The sequence below is a fragment of the Salvia splendens genome, chromosome 4 (assembly GCF_004379255.2).
Source record: "Salvia splendens isolate huo1 chromosome 4, SspV2, whole genome shotgun sequence".
NCBI lineage: Eukaryota > Viridiplantae > Streptophyta > Magnoliopsida > Lamiales > Lamiaceae > Salvia > Salvia splendens.
Window position 1 is genome coordinate 3,871,652 of NC_056035.1, and position 17,366 is coordinate 3,889,017.

The window sequence follows — 17,366 nt, forward strand, 5'->3', positions numbered from 1 at the left end:
TTAAAATTTGAAAAACGGTATATTACCGTTTTTCGACCTTTTCCCTATTTTTTTATTTTTATTTTTATTTTTTTATTTTTGTACTCTATAAATACTCATATTTCATCCTCATTTCATACACAAGCATAAATCTATTATTCTCAAATCATCTCTCTTTCAACTCCAATTTTCATCTCAAATCAACTCTTTTATTATTCCCCCAAAGTTAATCGATCTAATGGATCAATATGAGCAAATGCGTCGAATAATGGAAGAATCACTTGAAGAAGATCGACGCCGGGAGGCGGAGGAAGCCGCGCCGCCCCAAAGACGCTCCCGGACTTACACCATCGTAACCGGGAGGAAGCCGCCGCAAGGTTAGTCCGTGACTACTTCTGCGATAACCCGGTTTGGAGAGATACCTACTTCCGTCGACGTTTCCGCATGCGGAAACCACTATTTCTCCACATCGCAAATACATTGGCAGCACGGGAAGAGTTCTTCCAAGAAAGGTTCGACGCCGTCGGCCGTCCCAGCCACACGACGCTGCAGAAATGTACTGCAGCAATCCGTCAACTTGCGACTGGACAAACGGCGGATGTGTTCGACGAATACCTCCACATTGGAGAAAGCACTGGGAGAATGTGTTTGATCCAATTCTGCAAAGGCGTCCGGACAGCCTTCACCGACGAATTTCTCCGGAGGCCAAGCACGACAGATTGTCAGTTTCTGCTCCACCTTCACGAAGAAGTGCACGGATTCTCCGGGATGCTTGGCAGCGTCGATTGCATGCACTGACAATGGAAGAATTGCCCTGTGGCGTGGAGGGGGTCGTACACTAGTGGCCACAAAGGCACCCACCCCACCGTTATACTCGAGACCATTGCCGACTACCGGCTATGGATCTGACATGCGTACTTCGGGGTGACACTCTCAATTAATAGTATATAATAATCGCATTTGAAAATTGACTGGACACTCTCAACAAGATTATTCTTTTGTTCAAAACTTCAAATATACATGTGAAACAAAATGCTTTAAATAACTTAATATTGAAAGAACAAAGAGCTTGTTATATCGGAAACAAAAACCAGTAACATATTACAACAATGAGCATAATAAAAAAAATCCCAAAAGAGAGGAACAAAGTCGTGGGTGGTATGAATCATATATTATATACCCTTGTATATTATCCTGCGCCTCCAATACTCTGTATATTTTTCTGACAACATAAAACTCGATAGTCATAAAACTAAATACTACATCAACTCATTAGTTCATTATGGGCCTGGCTCAATAAAAATTTAATTTAATTTAATTTAATTTAATCACACTATAAAGGGTGTGGGGTGCAATTTCATTTGCTTAGTGTTGGGCCTATTTTAGTTGACGAATATAAGTTCTCATTGGCCCAAAATATAATGGGCCGTTCAAAATTGAGTTTCATGGGTTTTTTTTAACTACATCGATTTCGCACTCTCCTGTCTCCTCCTGAGCTCTCTCAAGGTCAGTTTCTCTGCCTCTCGCCGTCTCTCTTTAAGATGATGCTATTCTATTTCTATTCGGTTGGTTTGGTAATCTCTTCTACTCTAGGATTCAATTAGCAGGTTTGAATCTTGATAAATGCTTACATCTCTTCTCGGATTAGATTAGTGCGTTTGCTGCTGAATATTATGGTTTGAGACTTTGTTTGAAATGAGGCGAGAAGTAATTTGAAAGAATGTGATAACTTGTAGTAATCAGCTGCATATAATCATAAATTGAATATACAGTTGGATGAGAATTTATATAGTAGCATTTATTCTTTGGCTTTGCTGTTGAGATGAATTGATTGGTGTATATATATGCTTGCTTGTGCTGAGTTTGTAACACTGATTCACTCAAGTCTGAACAGAGCTCTTAATCCAAGGATACATTGTGCCAATTTGAATTGTTAACAAAATGAAATGAGAAACTAATTACTCAACAGTAATAAATTTTTATCTTAGATCTGAACTGTTAAATCAGTGTGAAAAATGAGCGCTTTCTACCGGATCATTTCATTAAATTAATTTTAAGTGATACCATCTTGAACTAGAATGACCAATTTCATTTCATGAATTTTACCATCTTGAGTAGATCTTGATTTTTCAAGAATACACAAATACAAAAAAAAAGGGAAAATGGAATCTGTTTGCATTTTCATTGAGGAGTCTGTATCACCAATCATCTTCCTATTCTCATCGAAATTACAGTGAGAATTTTGAATTCTTCCATCTGTTGAATAAATGACATATTGTAGTAATTTGAAGTTTGAGAAACTTGTCATTGACTCAAAGTCAGATTATGGTTATAGCTCTTAACTTGATTTTCTTAGTACTTCTTTAATCTTTTGGGATATTGGACTAATTTGTTGTTGAAAAGTTGCGAGAAATTGGATTAAGCATCAGTGACATGAAAAATCGATTCAATATTTGTTTTTAGTCTTTCATTAACTCGTTAGTCGTTACAATTGCACAGTTGATGATTATGCTTGAGATCATCTTGTGGATTGTATTAGCAAACCTGGTTTTTGGAGTTAATGCATTTGTCTGCTTATGATTTTCCCTTTCATTTAACTATTGTTGAATTTCATGCTTATCAATATATTTTCACTCATAATATAGATTTATAGTTGCTAAAGATGAAAGATTCATTTACAACCATTGATATTGATAATAGTGAAAAAATGAGGAGCATTATAGATAAAAAAGTATGCTAGTACAAGATAATTTAAATCATAAGCTTTTAGCCCAATTAGCCCGGCGGGCTAGCCCGAAACCTGAATATACAGTGTGATCTTGAATCCAGTATCATTTGTTCAGATCAATAACCAGATTTGTGCTTAATAGATTTTAGGTTATTCATTGGTTCTTTGAGTTCTTCTTTTTGCAGGAAGTCGTTAGATTTGTGAACCACCAATGTTGTTAACAAGGGTTTTTGGGAAGGCCCTATTTGGTGCTGCAGCCAAATCCGAGGCCTCGGTTGCCGCAGCTGCCGCATTTTCTACTGCTGCACGCAACCCGCTCGAGGAATTCTTTGAGGCTGATAGAAAGCCAGATGACGACAAGCCTGTTGTCTATGGTAAAAATAATACATTTTCTTTGTATATTCCTGCATTGTTTTTTTTTCCATATCCTTGTGCTGCCTAAGGTATTTCGGACTTGTAGTTGTTACATGAGAATCTGATAATTTTGTTACGCTACTTGGTCAATAAGATGAATGGAAGATTTCTTGAAAATATTTTTAGGTGTACTTTTAGGATTTTAGTCCATGTTGTCGATCTATTTCTGAGGGTTTGCCTGACCTGGACCATAGCTTGCTCGTGATAAAAAAAAGGTGAAAGCTTTGTTCCTATGAATATACTGTAAGAGAGTTGCACGTATCCACTTACTTCTCAAGTAGTATTTGGTCATTTTTTATGGAGTCAGCTCAAAGTGAATACTGTTTTGACACAATACTTCCCTGCTTGTCTGTAGATTTCTTCAGAAAGATTACTTTTTGTTCATTTGGTTATTAAGAAATCCACTATGCATTATTTGAACAAATAAATGTGTGTTTAAAGTGATTTGCCATTAATTTTTTATTCAGGTCGGAGTTGGAAGGCTTCTGAACTGCGTCTCAAGTCTTGGGATGACCTTAATAAGCTCTGGTATGTTCTTTTGAAAGAAAAGAACATGCTGATGACTCAGCGACAGATGCTGAATGCTCAGAACTTGAACTTTCCTAGTCCCGAGCGTATTTCAAAGGTGCTTTTTCTGTTCTCTGTTAGTTTATACTCTATATTAGTATTTCTGAATCTATATAATGCACTGCAAATTTCCACTAACTTCAGTTCAGAAATTTATATGCCACTAATTCGCACCCGGCTACATTCAATCTATTCTTGTTCTTTGTTAGTGTCGAAGTTGCATCTGGTTCCTCTAGCTAGGATGATGGCTTTACTGCCCGTTCTCATAGGATCTTTGCTTGCAAAATAGAAACTTCTGTTTACTCTGTTATTCCAGCCTTCCTGTACCTAAGACAGATGTCAAGCTTATTTGCTAACCTCATGAAATTGATTAATTTATTATGAGTAGCCTTCATTGTATAATTGTCATCATGCTATCCTTCTAATTTTCGGCTGCAGTGCCAGGTTTGTTTTTTGTAAAACCTTAAAATCATTCACTTGGAGAAGTATGGCTGATATCATGAGAATTCGGGAAAGTATTACCAGTGGGTAACCTTTCCTGCTGGAAAACCCAACAAACATAAATTACGTACATAGATCAGTAAGGAAATACTTAAATAAACACGGTACTTAGAAATTACCATTGCCTTCTCAAATACCTATCCGATTCTCCACATAAAGTTGAATTTGTTTACTAAAGAAGTCGAATCTCCTTATCTTGGGTTCCATCTGTTCTAATGCAGGTAGTTTGAGGTTTCATATCATGATCTTCCTATTTTGTTTTTATCCTGTCTAGACTGTTAAAATTCCAAATATTTGGAATTCCTCTGAAGTATGCTTACTTGGTTTTCCATATTCTTGTTTTTGTGATTTCAGTCTCCCTGTTTTCCTCTGTTTAATCTGAATTTCATTCCACTCAATTGTTTACGAGTCAGATTGCCATGGCTATCTCGAATTTTTGTGGTTCTGTTCTGTTTCTTGTGCTTACTCGAGTTTTGATCGAACAGGTACGCAAGTCGATGTGCCGAATCAAGCATGTCCTAACTGAGAGAGCCATTGAAGAGCCGGATCCGAGGAGGTCAGCTGAGATGAAGAGGATGGTCAATGCCTTATAACTTGCAACTTAGTGTTGGGTGTTTCGCCTTGATTCGAGCTTCTGTCGTCGATTCTTTGCTAGGTCCTTTGTCTGAGTGCAAGTAGGAGGTAGATTGCCTGTGACATGTCACCTATATGTCTGTCTTTGGAGGCGTTTCTAAATGGAGAAATAAGCCATTTTTGAGTGAAATATCACTATATGAGGTGCCAATTTGAATTCCGTTCTATGGTTGATGTGATAGGATTTATCCATTTTCTTTATATGAATTTGTTAGTTCATTGCAATACTTTAAGGTGCAATACACAATATAACTCAGTTAAGATATCTGTTTCAAATAGGAGAAGCAATCAAGCACAATGAAAAATATCCCACATAACATCTCACATAAATACAATTGAAATCAAAAATCTTGAAAGTGCAATTTTCGTCAGGATACCTCTAACTGAACATGAGTGATTGTAAGCCCCTCAGTTTCCACCATTTCCTTGAAACCCTCCATATCTGATTGGTACATTGTTAGTTGAACCCGAAGAACATCATTCCCCTGATTCTCGACCTCTTCTTCCTTAATTCTCACTGCTGAAACCGCGGCAGACGTGCTGCAGTGACTCATATGAATGAGTTCAAGCGTTGGTATTTCACCGATGCCTAACGGGATCTCTTCCAAGTACCACAAGTCTGAAAGAATAAGCTTCTCCAAAACAGGGAAATGGGAGTTGTCTGCATCCCAATATTGTAGATCACAGAAACGAACTTTCAAAAACTTGAGGCGCAGAAATTGGCCTTCAACAGGACTCCACTTTCTCCCCCCTGTGATAGAGTTACCTCCTAGATGGAGAACTTGGAGTTGGGGCAATGAACCAATCATCCACACATCTTCCCACCCAAGGTGACAGCCTTTCAAGCTCAACTTGTTTAGTGAAATGGGGAATCTGAGGATCTTATCCATCTGTGGTCTTAAACAGCTTCTAAACGACAACTTGTTTAGCGAGATGGGAAATCTCACTACCTTATAAAGCTCTCGATCTCGAGTTGACCATCTACTTACTTGGATACTCAACTTAAGGGACTCAAGTTTGTGCAAACAATCAAGATTGCACAGACACTCTATCAAACTATCATCATATTCCTTCAACCTTGTAGCATACAGTAGATGCAATTTCTTGATGTTGGGGATTACCTTGCACACTTTCTCAGACACCTTAAAATTCACAGCTTCTGTAAGAGTCTGTAAGTTATCCATCATTACCAAACCATTACTTTGGCGAGGAGGGTCAGGAACATAAATCCGATCATTACCAAACCATTACTTTGGCGAGGAGGGTCAGGAACATAAATCCGAAAGCACTTGACATGCCTAAGTTGTCGCATCTTCCAAATTTCAGTCGGAACAACAATTACATGGATTGACCAATGTAATATTAAAGTCTGCAGATTCCAAATATGGGGTCCTAAACTAGGAAGCTTCCACAATGACTGATCAAAATACTGGGAACTGTAAGCAAGGTAACGCAAGTTAACATTCTCATGCAGGTGTCCTGCAAGATAACCTTCAACATCCAAAACTCTCAACAATTTATGGTGACTCAAGTTACCAAAGAGCCTCCCCGACAATATAGAGCGTGCTAGCGATGGTCCATTCTGTTGTATATCATCCAGAACAGAACATATGTGGCGATACTCTTTTCCTTGTATTTCTCTTTCACTCACAATGAAAAATCCTTGTTGCTCACCTAGTCTCAAACATAGGTCTCTCACAAGATCATGGATGCCACAAGAACCTATCTTTCCATTATGACGATGCTTTCTAACTGAAACAAGGTTTCTGTCAATCAGTTCCTTCAAGTAACTCTCTGCAACCTTGTCTAAAACCTGGGCGTCCTTTGGCCTAAGAAACCCCTCAGCAATCCAGAGCTCGATAATTTTGGAGACACGAATCTCTGAATCCTCCCTAAAAACTCCCATGTAAAGAAAACATGGCTTTAAATGAGGAGGCAGGTGATTATAGCTAAAAGATAATATATCTAAGCTTTCTTCCTTCTGTTTAGCCTTAGGATTCAATTTGATATTTCTAGCCACACTCCCCCAGAACTGTAGAGACTTAGGTGAGTTGAGAAGAAGGCCTCCTATGACAACAGTGGACAAAGGCAGTCCTCTGCACAATCTAGCAATCTCCTTTCCAACTTCCTCAAGTTCAGGATAAGGGCAATTTTCTTGTTTGAATGCCTCTTTACAAAATAGTTTCCAACTTGTTTGCTCATCTAGAGGTTTCATCATTAAGCAAGACCGGGAATGACAGCTTGTAGCTACGTTCGACAACCTAGTGGTAACAACAAGATGACTTCCATTTCCATTATCAGGAAAGAAATGCCTCAATTCATCCCAAACTTGGACACTCCATACGTCGTCTAATATAATCAAATATCTCCTACCTGACAGAGTCTTATGAATCATCTCCCCCAACTCATCTACAGCTGCTGCACTAGAGGATTTCCCTAGGCTAGAAAGAAGTTGTGAGAGCATTTCTTCAAGATTGTATTGCTGTGATACCGTAATCCAAGCACGAATATCAAAGTATTGCTTCATGAGTAAACTTTGATAAAGATTTTGAGCAAGAGTAGTCTTACCCAAACCTCCCATCCCAACAATTGAGATGATGTTGCGGCTGAATTGTTGATTGGTGAGGTCATCCATGAGCTGAATCAGATCGTCTTCCAATCCCACCATTGAGTCTCTCGGTTGCTCCTCTCTCAATCCAATCATAGCAGATGCTGAATTTGAACGTAAGGGCTGCTGCTCCTCCCTCAATCCTTCTCTCCCTTTCAACTCATAAGCCCTTCTCAACACAGCATCCATGTCTTCAATTATCTGTTGCAGATCGAGCAAGTAGCTCGAAGTTGATTGGCTGGATCCACCACGGATTTGTTTCAGTATATTGAGCGAGAAACAGTAACTTGTTTTTCCCAGCATCACCGTGAATTTGATCGACGATGTGGGATTCAATCACATCATCAGCCGCATGAGCAGCAGATGCGATTTGCCTCTCCAGATCCTGTGCTTCTTCAGTAATCACTCCTCCGTGGCTATAACCCTCGATGAAATCGAGCAACAAAGCAGCCTTTTCCTCAAGGGATTGGATCTGATTTAAGTCTAGAGAAGTGGAAAAGCGAGGGTGATTCATAATGTGATCGATGTTATTCAAGAGAGAGGCTACAGCCGCATAAGCTGCCATCGATTTTAAATCCTTCAGTGGAACTCCACTACGATATCTGCTGCTTGTTTCCCTTAGGAAATGGAGTGAAGAGTGAAGAAGACCAACTTTCATTCTCTGTTTTTAAGCGTTGCATTTTTTCAACTTCTTTTTCTTTTCTTTTTTATGCTTCTTCCAAATTTCAGTTTACTTGTTTTTGTTTTGTAATTTACGTATTTTATGACTAGATTTTAGCTCAGAAAATGCTCCATGTTTCTTATTGTTATTTAATCTGGCTTGAAAGTATTTCAAAGCTTATTTTTTCTTACACAAACACCTCTTTTAAATTTCACTTGCGCAATTCAGTTGGTATGACGTTTCTCCTCGAATTAATAGTTGCTATTCAAGTTATCACGTAAACGGAAAATTATTGTTAATCATGTAATAAAAGAAAATTTTCAGTTGCGCAGCAACCAATGTTGCATTTGAGAAGCCCATTTTATTGGGTCAGCCTTTTATTCAAGTCAGTGGACTTTGAAAGATAATCATAGACAAGGTGGATAGAAAGAGTGAAATAATAATACATATTGAACCGGTACTTATTAATACAAAAACCTATTCACTATGATCATATTAGTTGTTTCATTACCTAATTTTGTCATGTTGGTATATAATTAACTATAGGGATAATATTTAGGATTAGGATTCATAACTAAACCTTGCATGTTTTATAATGCTCGATACGCTAGTGCAAGATTTAGGTGATACAAATTGATACACAATCAAATTACAACAACACTGGACATAAACAATATTGAACCCGACACGATATTGAGAAAAAAGTATAACTTTTTGATAAATCTCTATCACCTAACTTGTCTTTTTTTGATAAAAGAGTTTTGATTCTTATGAATAGTATCTATCGCAAGACAAAAGGGGAAAACCATAAAGGGAAAAAAACACCCACAATAATACTGGAGTATATTTTTGTTCTCAGAATTAAATGAGGGCAAATATACTAAGTCAAGTGTAATGGGCCAACAGCTTTGTTTTATGCAAAACTTTTCAAATTAAATGAGAAGTGGAGACATAGGAATGTGTAATGGGCCAACAACTTTGTTTTATTCAAAACTTTTCCTAAGCACATGATGAACTGCACCCAGACTCCAAGAGACAACCTTAATGTCACGCCGGATTATTGTATCTAATTCTTTTTTACGTTGTTAGGCCATCCACAACGCTGTTCCTATACCGTTCCTTAAACCACTATTTGAGGGCCCCATTGTACTTTTTTACTCCATTTCTTAACTAAGAAACGGAACCTGCAACCCTCCGTTCCTTAACCGTTCCTTATCCGTTCCTTAAATTACTATTCATTCAATTTCATTTTTTTATTTCCAACTAAATTCAATTAAAAAAATACACTTTATTAAAAAACAAACACACTTTACGTACGGGAGCGTCGTTGGGGCGGCGCAGCTTCTTCGGCCTCCCGTCGTCGATCTTCTTCAAGTGATTGTTGCAATATTTGACGCATTTGTTCAAAAGGATCAATTAGTTTGATTAAATTTGGGAGAAGGAAAGCAGAGTTGATTTGAGATGAAAATTAGGGTGGAAATAGAGAGGAATAGATGTGTGTTTGTGATTGAAATGAGTATGAAATAGGAGTATTTATAGAGTAAATAAATAAATAAAAAATATAAAAAAAATACAAAACGGATATAAAAAAACGGTCACATTACCGTTGCAAAAAAAAAATTTATTAAATTCAAATTAAAAAAAAAAATTGAATTATTGCGTCACCGGGACGAAGCCCACTCGCGGGGCAGCGAGTGGGCTTCACGCGTCGAATGGGAGGCCGCCACGTCGCTTCGGCGCGTGGCGGAATGTTTCGTTCCGCGTTCCTCCGGAACGGAACGCGACACGACATAGGAACGGCATGGGCACGGAATGGAGACCGAACGGAGCCTGCAACGCGTGCCGCCGCGGAACCGTTCCGCCGGAACGGCATAGGAACCGCAACGGCACAGCGTTGCGGGTGCCCTTACATACCTATGAACCATTTATCATCTCAGCATCTCAAATTTAATTCAGAAATACCTTGATAACAACTAATCAACATTTTTACGGTTTATTCAAAAGTAGAAAGAAGGAGATGAAAGTAATTTAACAAGAATAACAAATATAAGGACAAGAAGAAAAAAGAAAAGAAAAAGTGAGTCTAACACTCACATTATAACGGTTTGTGTGGCTGCCTGTTAGAAGCAACTTAAATACTAATATCAACTGCTAAGACATGACAATATGATTAATTGTTGCACCCTGCACCACAGATCGTCGACAACCATAATACTCTATTGAATTCAGCCTTTGAGTAGTCGTTAACCCATGATGCGACCCTTCAAAGTTGGGGTTCACTTTCATTATTTGTCAGTCATCTATTATTAGTGACGTTCACTGTATCGCATCGGCATCCCGACGCAACAACTTCTTCACTTTATTCAGCCCCATAGATACATACTTTTATCGAACATATACGAACTTTTGCATTCTTTAGACACTAGATATAGATCCAATAATCTATTGAAGGATAAATATTTCAATCAATTGTAAATCATGTAAAATACAATGAAATAAATACTAGTACGATTTAGTAGAAATTATGTAAAATAAAAATAATACTAGTATGAATAGCGTTAAGTGATTAGGGAGAACAAAGGTGTGAAATCTATAAATAATGTAAAATTAAAATAAGTTTATTGCGTATGTTGTATGTCAGCACAGTGATGATGACACCAAGTCGTAGCTAAGAAGTTTCGATTAGGAAAAATAAGAAAAAAAAGTATTATAACAAAAAAAGAAAAAAAGGTGAAAGTCAAATGTGAGGAGTCAACTAAAGTGCAGTCACATTGAGACATTGAGTGATATCTAACTACCTTGGGGGGCGACATTATTATTACATCCCTCTGCCCGATCTGCCCGCCTCCAATCAAACTCAACACGACGCCGTTCCCGATTCATTTTCCTCTCTCTACTTCTCCCTTCTCTACTGTACCCCGCTGTTCTCTCTCTAGAATCTCCGCTGCTCTCTCTCCATCTCTGTCGAAAAAGTACCGCAGGTTTATTCTCTCTCCCCGCTCTGTACGCCGCACGTGTGTGCGATATTTTTAATCTTCCGGTGCGTGTTCTCGTTTACTGTGGTTTTAATCACTGATTGTTTTGATTGATGTGGTTTTGTTTTCCGATCTGAAGGTTTTGCACTCGAATTGGATTCGTTCCAGCTTTTGAAAGGTTGGTGAATAAGGGTTTCACTGGAATTGGAGGGATCTGTTTCACGGTGGTTGAATTGGCGATTTGGGTTTGTGGAGATTGTGAAGATTGGGGCTTTTGATGGAGGGTGTTTATCTGGTGAGCAATTGTAATCCGAGGGTTTGATGCTTGAAATTGGGGAATCGGGTGGTGTAAGAATTGGGGAAAATGCAAGATACAGTGTCTTATTATGCATGGTAGGATTCATTGGGACGACGAGAGCTCTAGGAGTTTAAAGAGGAGTTGTAGTCAGCACATGCGGTCAGGCCCTCCGTTGGCGACTGCCGATAACTCCGCCGGGGATAATCATTCCCCTGTTGCTTCTTCTAACACAACCTCCACCACTGGTAGTTCGTTCTTCAAGGTATTGATTCAGTGGAAAATTGAATTTTTTGTTTTTCATCACATCTGTTTGCTGCAACTAGGTGGGGTTTATTGTGTTTCTCTCTTAGTCTGAAATTAGCTCAAGTGTTGTAGATTAATTCCCTATTTATGGTGCACTACTGTGTTTGGTTGTTGCTCTTTCCATTTTATTATTTGACCTGTTGTGGATTGACTCCCTAATAGTGGCTGATTTTATTTGGTCTGGAGAGCTTGCTCGTCATTTTTCCCCTCAGAAAGGGTTATGCTAGGTGTATAACATTTTTAAGACTTTGGAGCAACGAGTATTTTTTTCTCTCAGCCCATTAGATCACCTATTGATATTTTTTGGAATTCTATTAATCTGATCATATCGTGTAGTGTCATATCCTTTTCCTTTAATTGTATTGCAAACAAATTCATAGTGCTCTATTTTATTATAGTGTTGCACCCCATTGGCATCTTGTAAGGATGAGGATTTATTGGCAAGAATATGTGAGATGACATCAGGATTTATAAATTGCAATTGCTGAAAAGTAGCATGCATTAATCTTAATGAGTATAATGAAAAAGTTTTATTATTCAGGTTAAAAATAAGCAGCCTTACTTCCCTACACCATGTCCAGCTGCCTTGTCCAATAATAATTTTCTCTTTCTATGTACTATTATGTCATTTTTGTTTCAAAAAACGACAATAGGATTTTGTCCACCCTTTCCCAGCCGAGTCAGAACTTTAATGCCTTCCTGTTTAAAGCAGTTTTATGTTATTTGGGCTTTATCTCTTTCACACTAGGATGCCTGATCTTGAGTTCAACTGTACTATTAGTTTTTTTTTTATCTAATTTATTTTTGCAGGACGGTCGTAAGATTAGCATTGGAGATTGTGCTCTTTTCAATCCACTTAACAATTCTCCACCCTTCATTGGTTTGATACGTTGGTTGGCATTGGGCAAAGAGAATAGCCTGCAGCTAGGGGTAAACAGACTTTATCGATCATCTGAGCTGAAGCTTGGAAAAGGGCCTTTACCAGACAGTGTTCCAAACGAGATCTTCTATTCCTTTCACAGGGACAAAATTCCTGCTGCATCACTTCTCCATCCTTGTAAAGTTGCTTTTCTTCCCAGAGGTGCAGAACTTCCTACTGGGACATCCTGCTTTGTTTGTCGACGTGCCTATGACATTGAGAAGAAGTGTTTATGGTGGCTAACAGATCAAGACTACATTAATGTTAGTTATAATATTTGAGTAGCTCTTCTCTTCTCTGCTTCTTTTTCTTATTTTCATTTTAAATTCCAATGGATGTTTGGTATCGCAGGAGCAACAAGAAGAAGTAGATAAGCTTTTATACCAAACTAGAAAAGAGATGCATGTGACAATACACCCTAGTGGCCGTTCTCCAAAGCAGGCCACAACTCCAACCTCAACCTCACAACTGAAACCATCTTCTGATAGTGGTCAAAATAGTGGGACTTCTATACCGTCTCAAAACAAGGGAAAGAAGAGGGGAAGAGTTGATCATGGTGCAGATCCTGTAAAACGAGAACGGTCCTCTAGGACTGATGAAGGTGATTCTGGTCAGTGTAGAAAAGAAAGTAATTTAAGATACGAGATTGCGCGGATAACAGAAAATGGTGGAGTTGCGGATGTAAAGGGGGTTGAGAAGCTCGTTCAGTTGATGCAATCAGATCAAACTGACAGAAAAATTGACTTGGTTAACCGTGTCATGTTTGCAAGAGCAATGGCTTCCACCGATAAGGCTGATTGTCTCAGTCGGTTTGTGGAGTTAAGAGGTGTGCCTGTAATGGATGAGTGGTTGCAGGATATTCATAAAGGGAAGATTCCTAATGGTAACACAAAGGATGGTGATAAATCTGCAGAGGATTTTCTTTTGATTTTACTTCGTGCACTGGATAAACTCCCAATTAGTCTTCATGCCCTCCAAATGTGCAACATAGGCAGATCTGTGAATCATTTAAGATCACATAAAAATACAAATATTCAGAGGAAGGCCCGAACTCTAGTCGACACATGGAAGAAGCGCGTTGAAGCTGAAATGATGAGCATTGATAAGAAGTCTGCATGGTCTTCCAAATCACGACTCCCAGAAGCTTCTCATGGTGGAAGCATTACTCCTAGTGGGTCTGATGTTGCCATGAAAAGCTCTATTACACAGAACTCTGCTATAAAACCTACTTCTGTAAAATCTTCACATGGGGAAACTACCACAAAGTATGTCTCGTCCCCTGGGCCTATGAAGCAAGCTTCATCTCTAGCATCTGGAAAGGAGAGCCAGTCCAGAACTTCTGTTGGGGGTACTGCCGATGCCCATCAAAATAGAGAGGACAGAAGTAGTAGCTCAAACCAGTCTCATAATTGTGGTCAATCTTCCTCATCCAAGGAAAATTTAAAGAGTTCTGCTTCTGGTTCGGGGACGGTTAATAAAGTATCATCTAGCACACGTAATCGAAAAATTAGCAGTTCTTCAGGAAGATCAACATCTGGAAGTCCGAAAGAAACAAACTCTAAGAAGAATTCTTCTGCACACAAAAGCACAGCTAAACAGAAGTTTCACTCTGCGTTAACTAGTGAAAGGGTTGTTGAGAGGCCTATCAATGAAGGAAGTAGCCATAAGCTAATTGTTAAGATACCGAACAGGATAAGAAGCCCTGCACAAGGTGCCAATGGGGGATCTCTTGAAGTTCCTACAGTTATGAGCAGTCGAGCTTCCTCTCCTTTGCTTAAGCACGAGCAGCATGATGATCCTGTAAAGGGAGAGAATGGTTTATATGAATGTAATGCTGTTGCGGACATGAAGACATGTCAGACCAGTGATCTAAAAGACGCGTTGACTGGATCAGAAGGTGCTGGGTCGCCAGCCGTTCCTCCTGATGAAGAGCAAAGCATGACAACTGAAGACTCCAAGAGAACAATTGAAGGCCCTACTGCAACTTTACCGAAGTTGGTGAAGTCGCATTCTTCTTTCAGTCCCATGAATGCTTTAATTGAAAGCTGTGCTAAATATTCTGAAGCAACTTCTTCTTTATCACGTGAAGATGATGTTGGAATGAACTTACTTGCTAGTGTGGCGGCTGGTGAGTTATCTAGATCTGATGTGGGTTCTCCTGCTAATTCTACTGAAAGAAGTATACCTATTGTCGATGAAGTTTGCAATGGCGGTGAAGCAAAATCTAAGTTTTCCGTTGAAGACTCTGTTGCTTGTGAGGGAAAACAACATGATATATCACATTTGTCCAGAAATGCATCACCTGAGTTTTCTGGTGACAGAAAGTGTTCGCCGTCATACTCTTCCAGAGATGTATCAGATGGAGAAGGTACAAGGGACTTTGTTTCCTCAAGTACAGATTTGAGAAGTAATGCTGATGTTAAGTTGGAGGCGGAGGAGAAGCCTAATATAAAGACAGTAGCTGTTCCCATCTCCTTGGAGAAGGTGAGAGATAGTGAATCTAGTCAAGGTAATCATGAGGAAAAGGCCACTACCTCCAAGGGGATCTCTGATATTCCAAAATGCAGTAGTGGTGGAACCAATGTCATAGTTACCGAGGAGAAATGCGGTGCTGGTTATTTTAGTACTGGTGAGTGTAAGTCAATGGCTGGAGATGAGGACTCAGATCCTTTGCTTGAAGGTGACTGCATCAAGTTAAAGAATGAAAGATTGAGCAGGTGCAGTTTTCAGCAGAAAGTAACTGCGGCAGTTGTAAAGTATGAACATAGAGAGAGTAATGAAAAGCTGTACCAAACTGGATGGTGCCATAAACCAGTTTCAGAACTTGGTGAGGCGGTAAAATTAAGAGAATCAGATGACATGGATGCTAAGAGTTGCATGAGCAAATCTGAACAGCTGGACATTGATGAGGATGTTGATATGAGTGCAGTTAAGGAGAGCCATAGTGCTGCTGTTGTCTGTTCAATATCACATGATTTGAACAGTAATGTTGAAGAGACCAATGTAGGAAACCAGGCAACTCTGGAGCAAATTTCCCCTCCTCAGAGAAGGTGTCCTATTTCTGTGGACATTGAATGCCAGAAAGAAGTTGAGTTAACTCGTTTTGCATCTGCTAGCAAACAACAAGATGAGGCAGACAAGTTTGCTTCCACTTGTGATGGGGCTGCTTCTTGTATTGCTGAAGGAGCAGCAGTTCCAGGTGCAAAAATAAAGTTTGACTTGAACGAATTTAGTAGTGAGGATGTGAAATGTGGGGATTCTCTCAATAAATCATCACCTACTTTGTCCACTGTTCATATGAACTCATTGGCAATCCCAACGAGCTCTACAATTGATGGAAACTCTGCATCTGTTACCGTAGCAGCTGCCCCAGAGAACTTGTTGAGAAGTAAAGTGGAACTTGGCTGGAAGGGATCCGCTGCTACAAGTGCATTTCGGCCCGCTGAACCCAAAAGAAGTCTTGAAATGCCGTCAGGTCCAACTAATTTGCCTTGCTCTGATTCCTCCACCAGTAAGCATGACCGTATTGCACTGGATTTTGATCTAAATGTAGCAGATGAAAGAGTTCTTGAGGAAATTGCTTCTAGTGGTTCTGCTTTGGCAGTTGGCTCAACAACTGAACCAGCAAGCAATTGTGCTAATGATGAATCAGATTCTTTGCCTGTTCGTGGTTCTTGCGTTCTGGATTTTGATTTGAATAGAGTTGATGAAACAAATGATATTGGGATCTGCTCCACCAGCAGCAAATGTGATGGACAGCCTTCTATTATGCATGAGAAACCATTAGGTGGTTTTCATGTTCAGAGGGATTTTGATCTCAACAATGGACCTGTGGCTGATAATGCTGGCGCGAACCAGTTTATGGGTAATCAACTAGTCAATGGTAATTTCACATTGCAGCCGCCTTCTGCGGGTGTTAGAATGAACGGTCCAGTGCTGAGCAGTTTCTCATCCTGGTTTCCTTCTGGTGGTACTTACTCTACAGTAACAGTCCCATCAATATTACCTGAACGAATGGAGCAGCCCTTTCCAATGTTTCCACCTGGTGCACCCCAGCCAATATATGGCTCCGCAGGTGTCAGCCCATTCAATCCTGATATGTACCGCAGATCAGTGTTATCTTTGTCACCTACAGTGCCTTATGGGACTAATTCTTTCCAATTCCCAGTCTTTCCTTTTGGAACTTCTTATCCTCTCCCTTCAACTCCTTTTACAGTTGGAGCAACATCATATGTGGATTCCTCTTCTGGTGCAAGGTTCTTTGCTCCTCCAGTAAATTCACAATATCTGGGTCCCATTGGTTCTTTTGCATCCCAATTTCAAAGGCCATATATTGTCAGCCTTCCTGACATTAGCAATAATGGTGGGCTGGAGAGCAACAGAAAGTGGGGTAGACAGGGTCTTGACCTTAATGCAGGTCCTGGGGTCATAGAAAGTGAAGTCAGGGATGAAATATTGCCTCTATCATCTGGTTAACTTTCTGTTGCCAGTTCGCAGGCCCGGATGTTCTGCCTCAGGTAATATTTAGAAGAGGAAAGAGCCTGATCGGAGCTGGGACGATACCTTCAGAGATAGGCAGCCCTCTTTGCAGTAGAATGTAACATTGAATATACCAGTTGCCAAAATGCTGTAAGTTTTTCCAGTGCAGTGCATAATAAATAATAGATGATGTTTGGGAGAAGCTAACTCAAATTTTGGTATGATATTAATGTTCTTTTTCAGCAACACACCGTTTTCAGTTTATTATAGATGAGATGGATATTGGTCTTCATGCTTTTGA

The 17,366-nt window shown here is 39.4% G+C and overlaps 3 protein-coding genes across 5 annotated transcripts; 2 read left to right on the top strand and 1 right to left on the bottom strand.

The window, feature by feature from the left end:
• The first annotated feature begins 1,460 nt into the window (after nt 1-1,460).
• Nucleotides 1,461-5,047, top strand: LOC121797956 (39S ribosomal protein L47, mitochondrial-like). Of its 2 annotated transcripts, none has more exons than XM_042196744.1 (4): nt 1,461-1,485; nt 2,893-3,081; nt 3,589-3,746; nt 4,675-5,047. In XM_042196744.1, the coding sequence occupies exons 2-4, from the start codon at nt 2,919-2,921 to the stop codon at nt 4,780-4,782; spliced, it is 429 nt and encodes a 142-aa protein (XP_042052678.1). In that variant the 5' UTR covers nt 1,461-1,485; nt 2,893-2,918; the 3' UTR covers nt 4,783-5,047. The 2 variants fall into 2 exon arrangements, with proteins under 2 accessions (XP_042052678.1, XP_042052677.1); XM_042196743.1 differs by lacking the exon at nt 1,461-1,485 and adding an exon at nt 1,486-1,586.
• A 961-nt stretch (nt 5,048-6,008) lies between these two features.
• Nucleotides 6,009-7,619, bottom strand: LOC121800297 (putative late blight resistance protein homolog R1B-16). The gene has a single exon (XM_042199876.1). It carries the CDS (start codon nt 7,617-7,619, stop codon nt 6,009-6,011), a length of 1,611 nt encoding a protein of 536 aa, XP_042055810.1.
• A 3,292-nt stretch (nt 7,620-10,911) lies between these two features.
• Nucleotides 10,912-17,311, top strand: LOC121797958. Of its 2 annotated transcripts, none has more exons than XM_042196746.1 (4): nt 10,912-11,131; nt 11,206-11,626; nt 12,478-12,849; nt 12,938-17,311. In XM_042196746.1, exons 2-4 carry the CDS (start codon nt 11,453-11,455, stop codon nt 17,060-17,062), a joined length of 4,671 nt encoding a protein of 1,556 aa, XP_042052680.1. In that variant the 5' UTR covers nt 10,912-11,131; nt 11,206-11,452; the 3' UTR covers nt 17,063-17,311. The 2 variants fall into 2 exon arrangements, with proteins under 2 accessions (XP_042052680.1, XP_042052679.1); XM_042196745.1 differs by having other exon boundaries at nt 10,914-11,072.
• The last annotated feature ends 55 nt before the right edge of the window (nt 17,312-17,366 follow it).

Excerpts from the sequence above, each read along its gene's own strand:
- LOC121797956 (XM_042196744.1), top strand. The coding sequence starts at position 2,919 with ATGTTGTTAACAAGGGTTTTTGGGAAGGCCCTATTTGGTGCTGCAGCC. Across the intron at positions 3,082-3,588 it reads CGACAAGCCTGTTGTCTATG|GTCGGAGTTGGAAGGCTTCT; the intron begins GTAAAAATAATA and ends TTTTTTATTCAG. Across the intron at positions 3,747-4,674 it reads GTCCCGAGCGTATTTCAAAG|GTACGCAAGTCGATGTGCCG; the intron begins GTGCTTTTTCTG and ends TTGATCGAACAG.
- LOC121800297 (XM_042199876.1), bottom strand. The coding sequence starts at position 7,619 with ATGGATGCTGTGTTGAGAAGGGCTTATGAGTTGAAAGGGAGAGAAGGA.
- LOC121797958 (XM_042196746.1), top strand. The coding sequence starts at position 11,453 with ATGCATGGTAGGATTCATTGGGACGACGAGAGCTCTAGGAGTTTAAAG. Across the intron at positions 11,627-12,477 it reads CTGGTAGTTCGTTCTTCAAG|GACGGTCGTAAGATTAGCAT; the intron begins GTATTGATTCAG and ends TTATTTTTGCAG. Across the intron at positions 12,850-12,937 it reads CAGATCAAGACTACATTAAT|GAGCAACAAGAAGAAGTAGA; the intron begins GTTAGTTATAAT and ends TTGGTATCGCAG.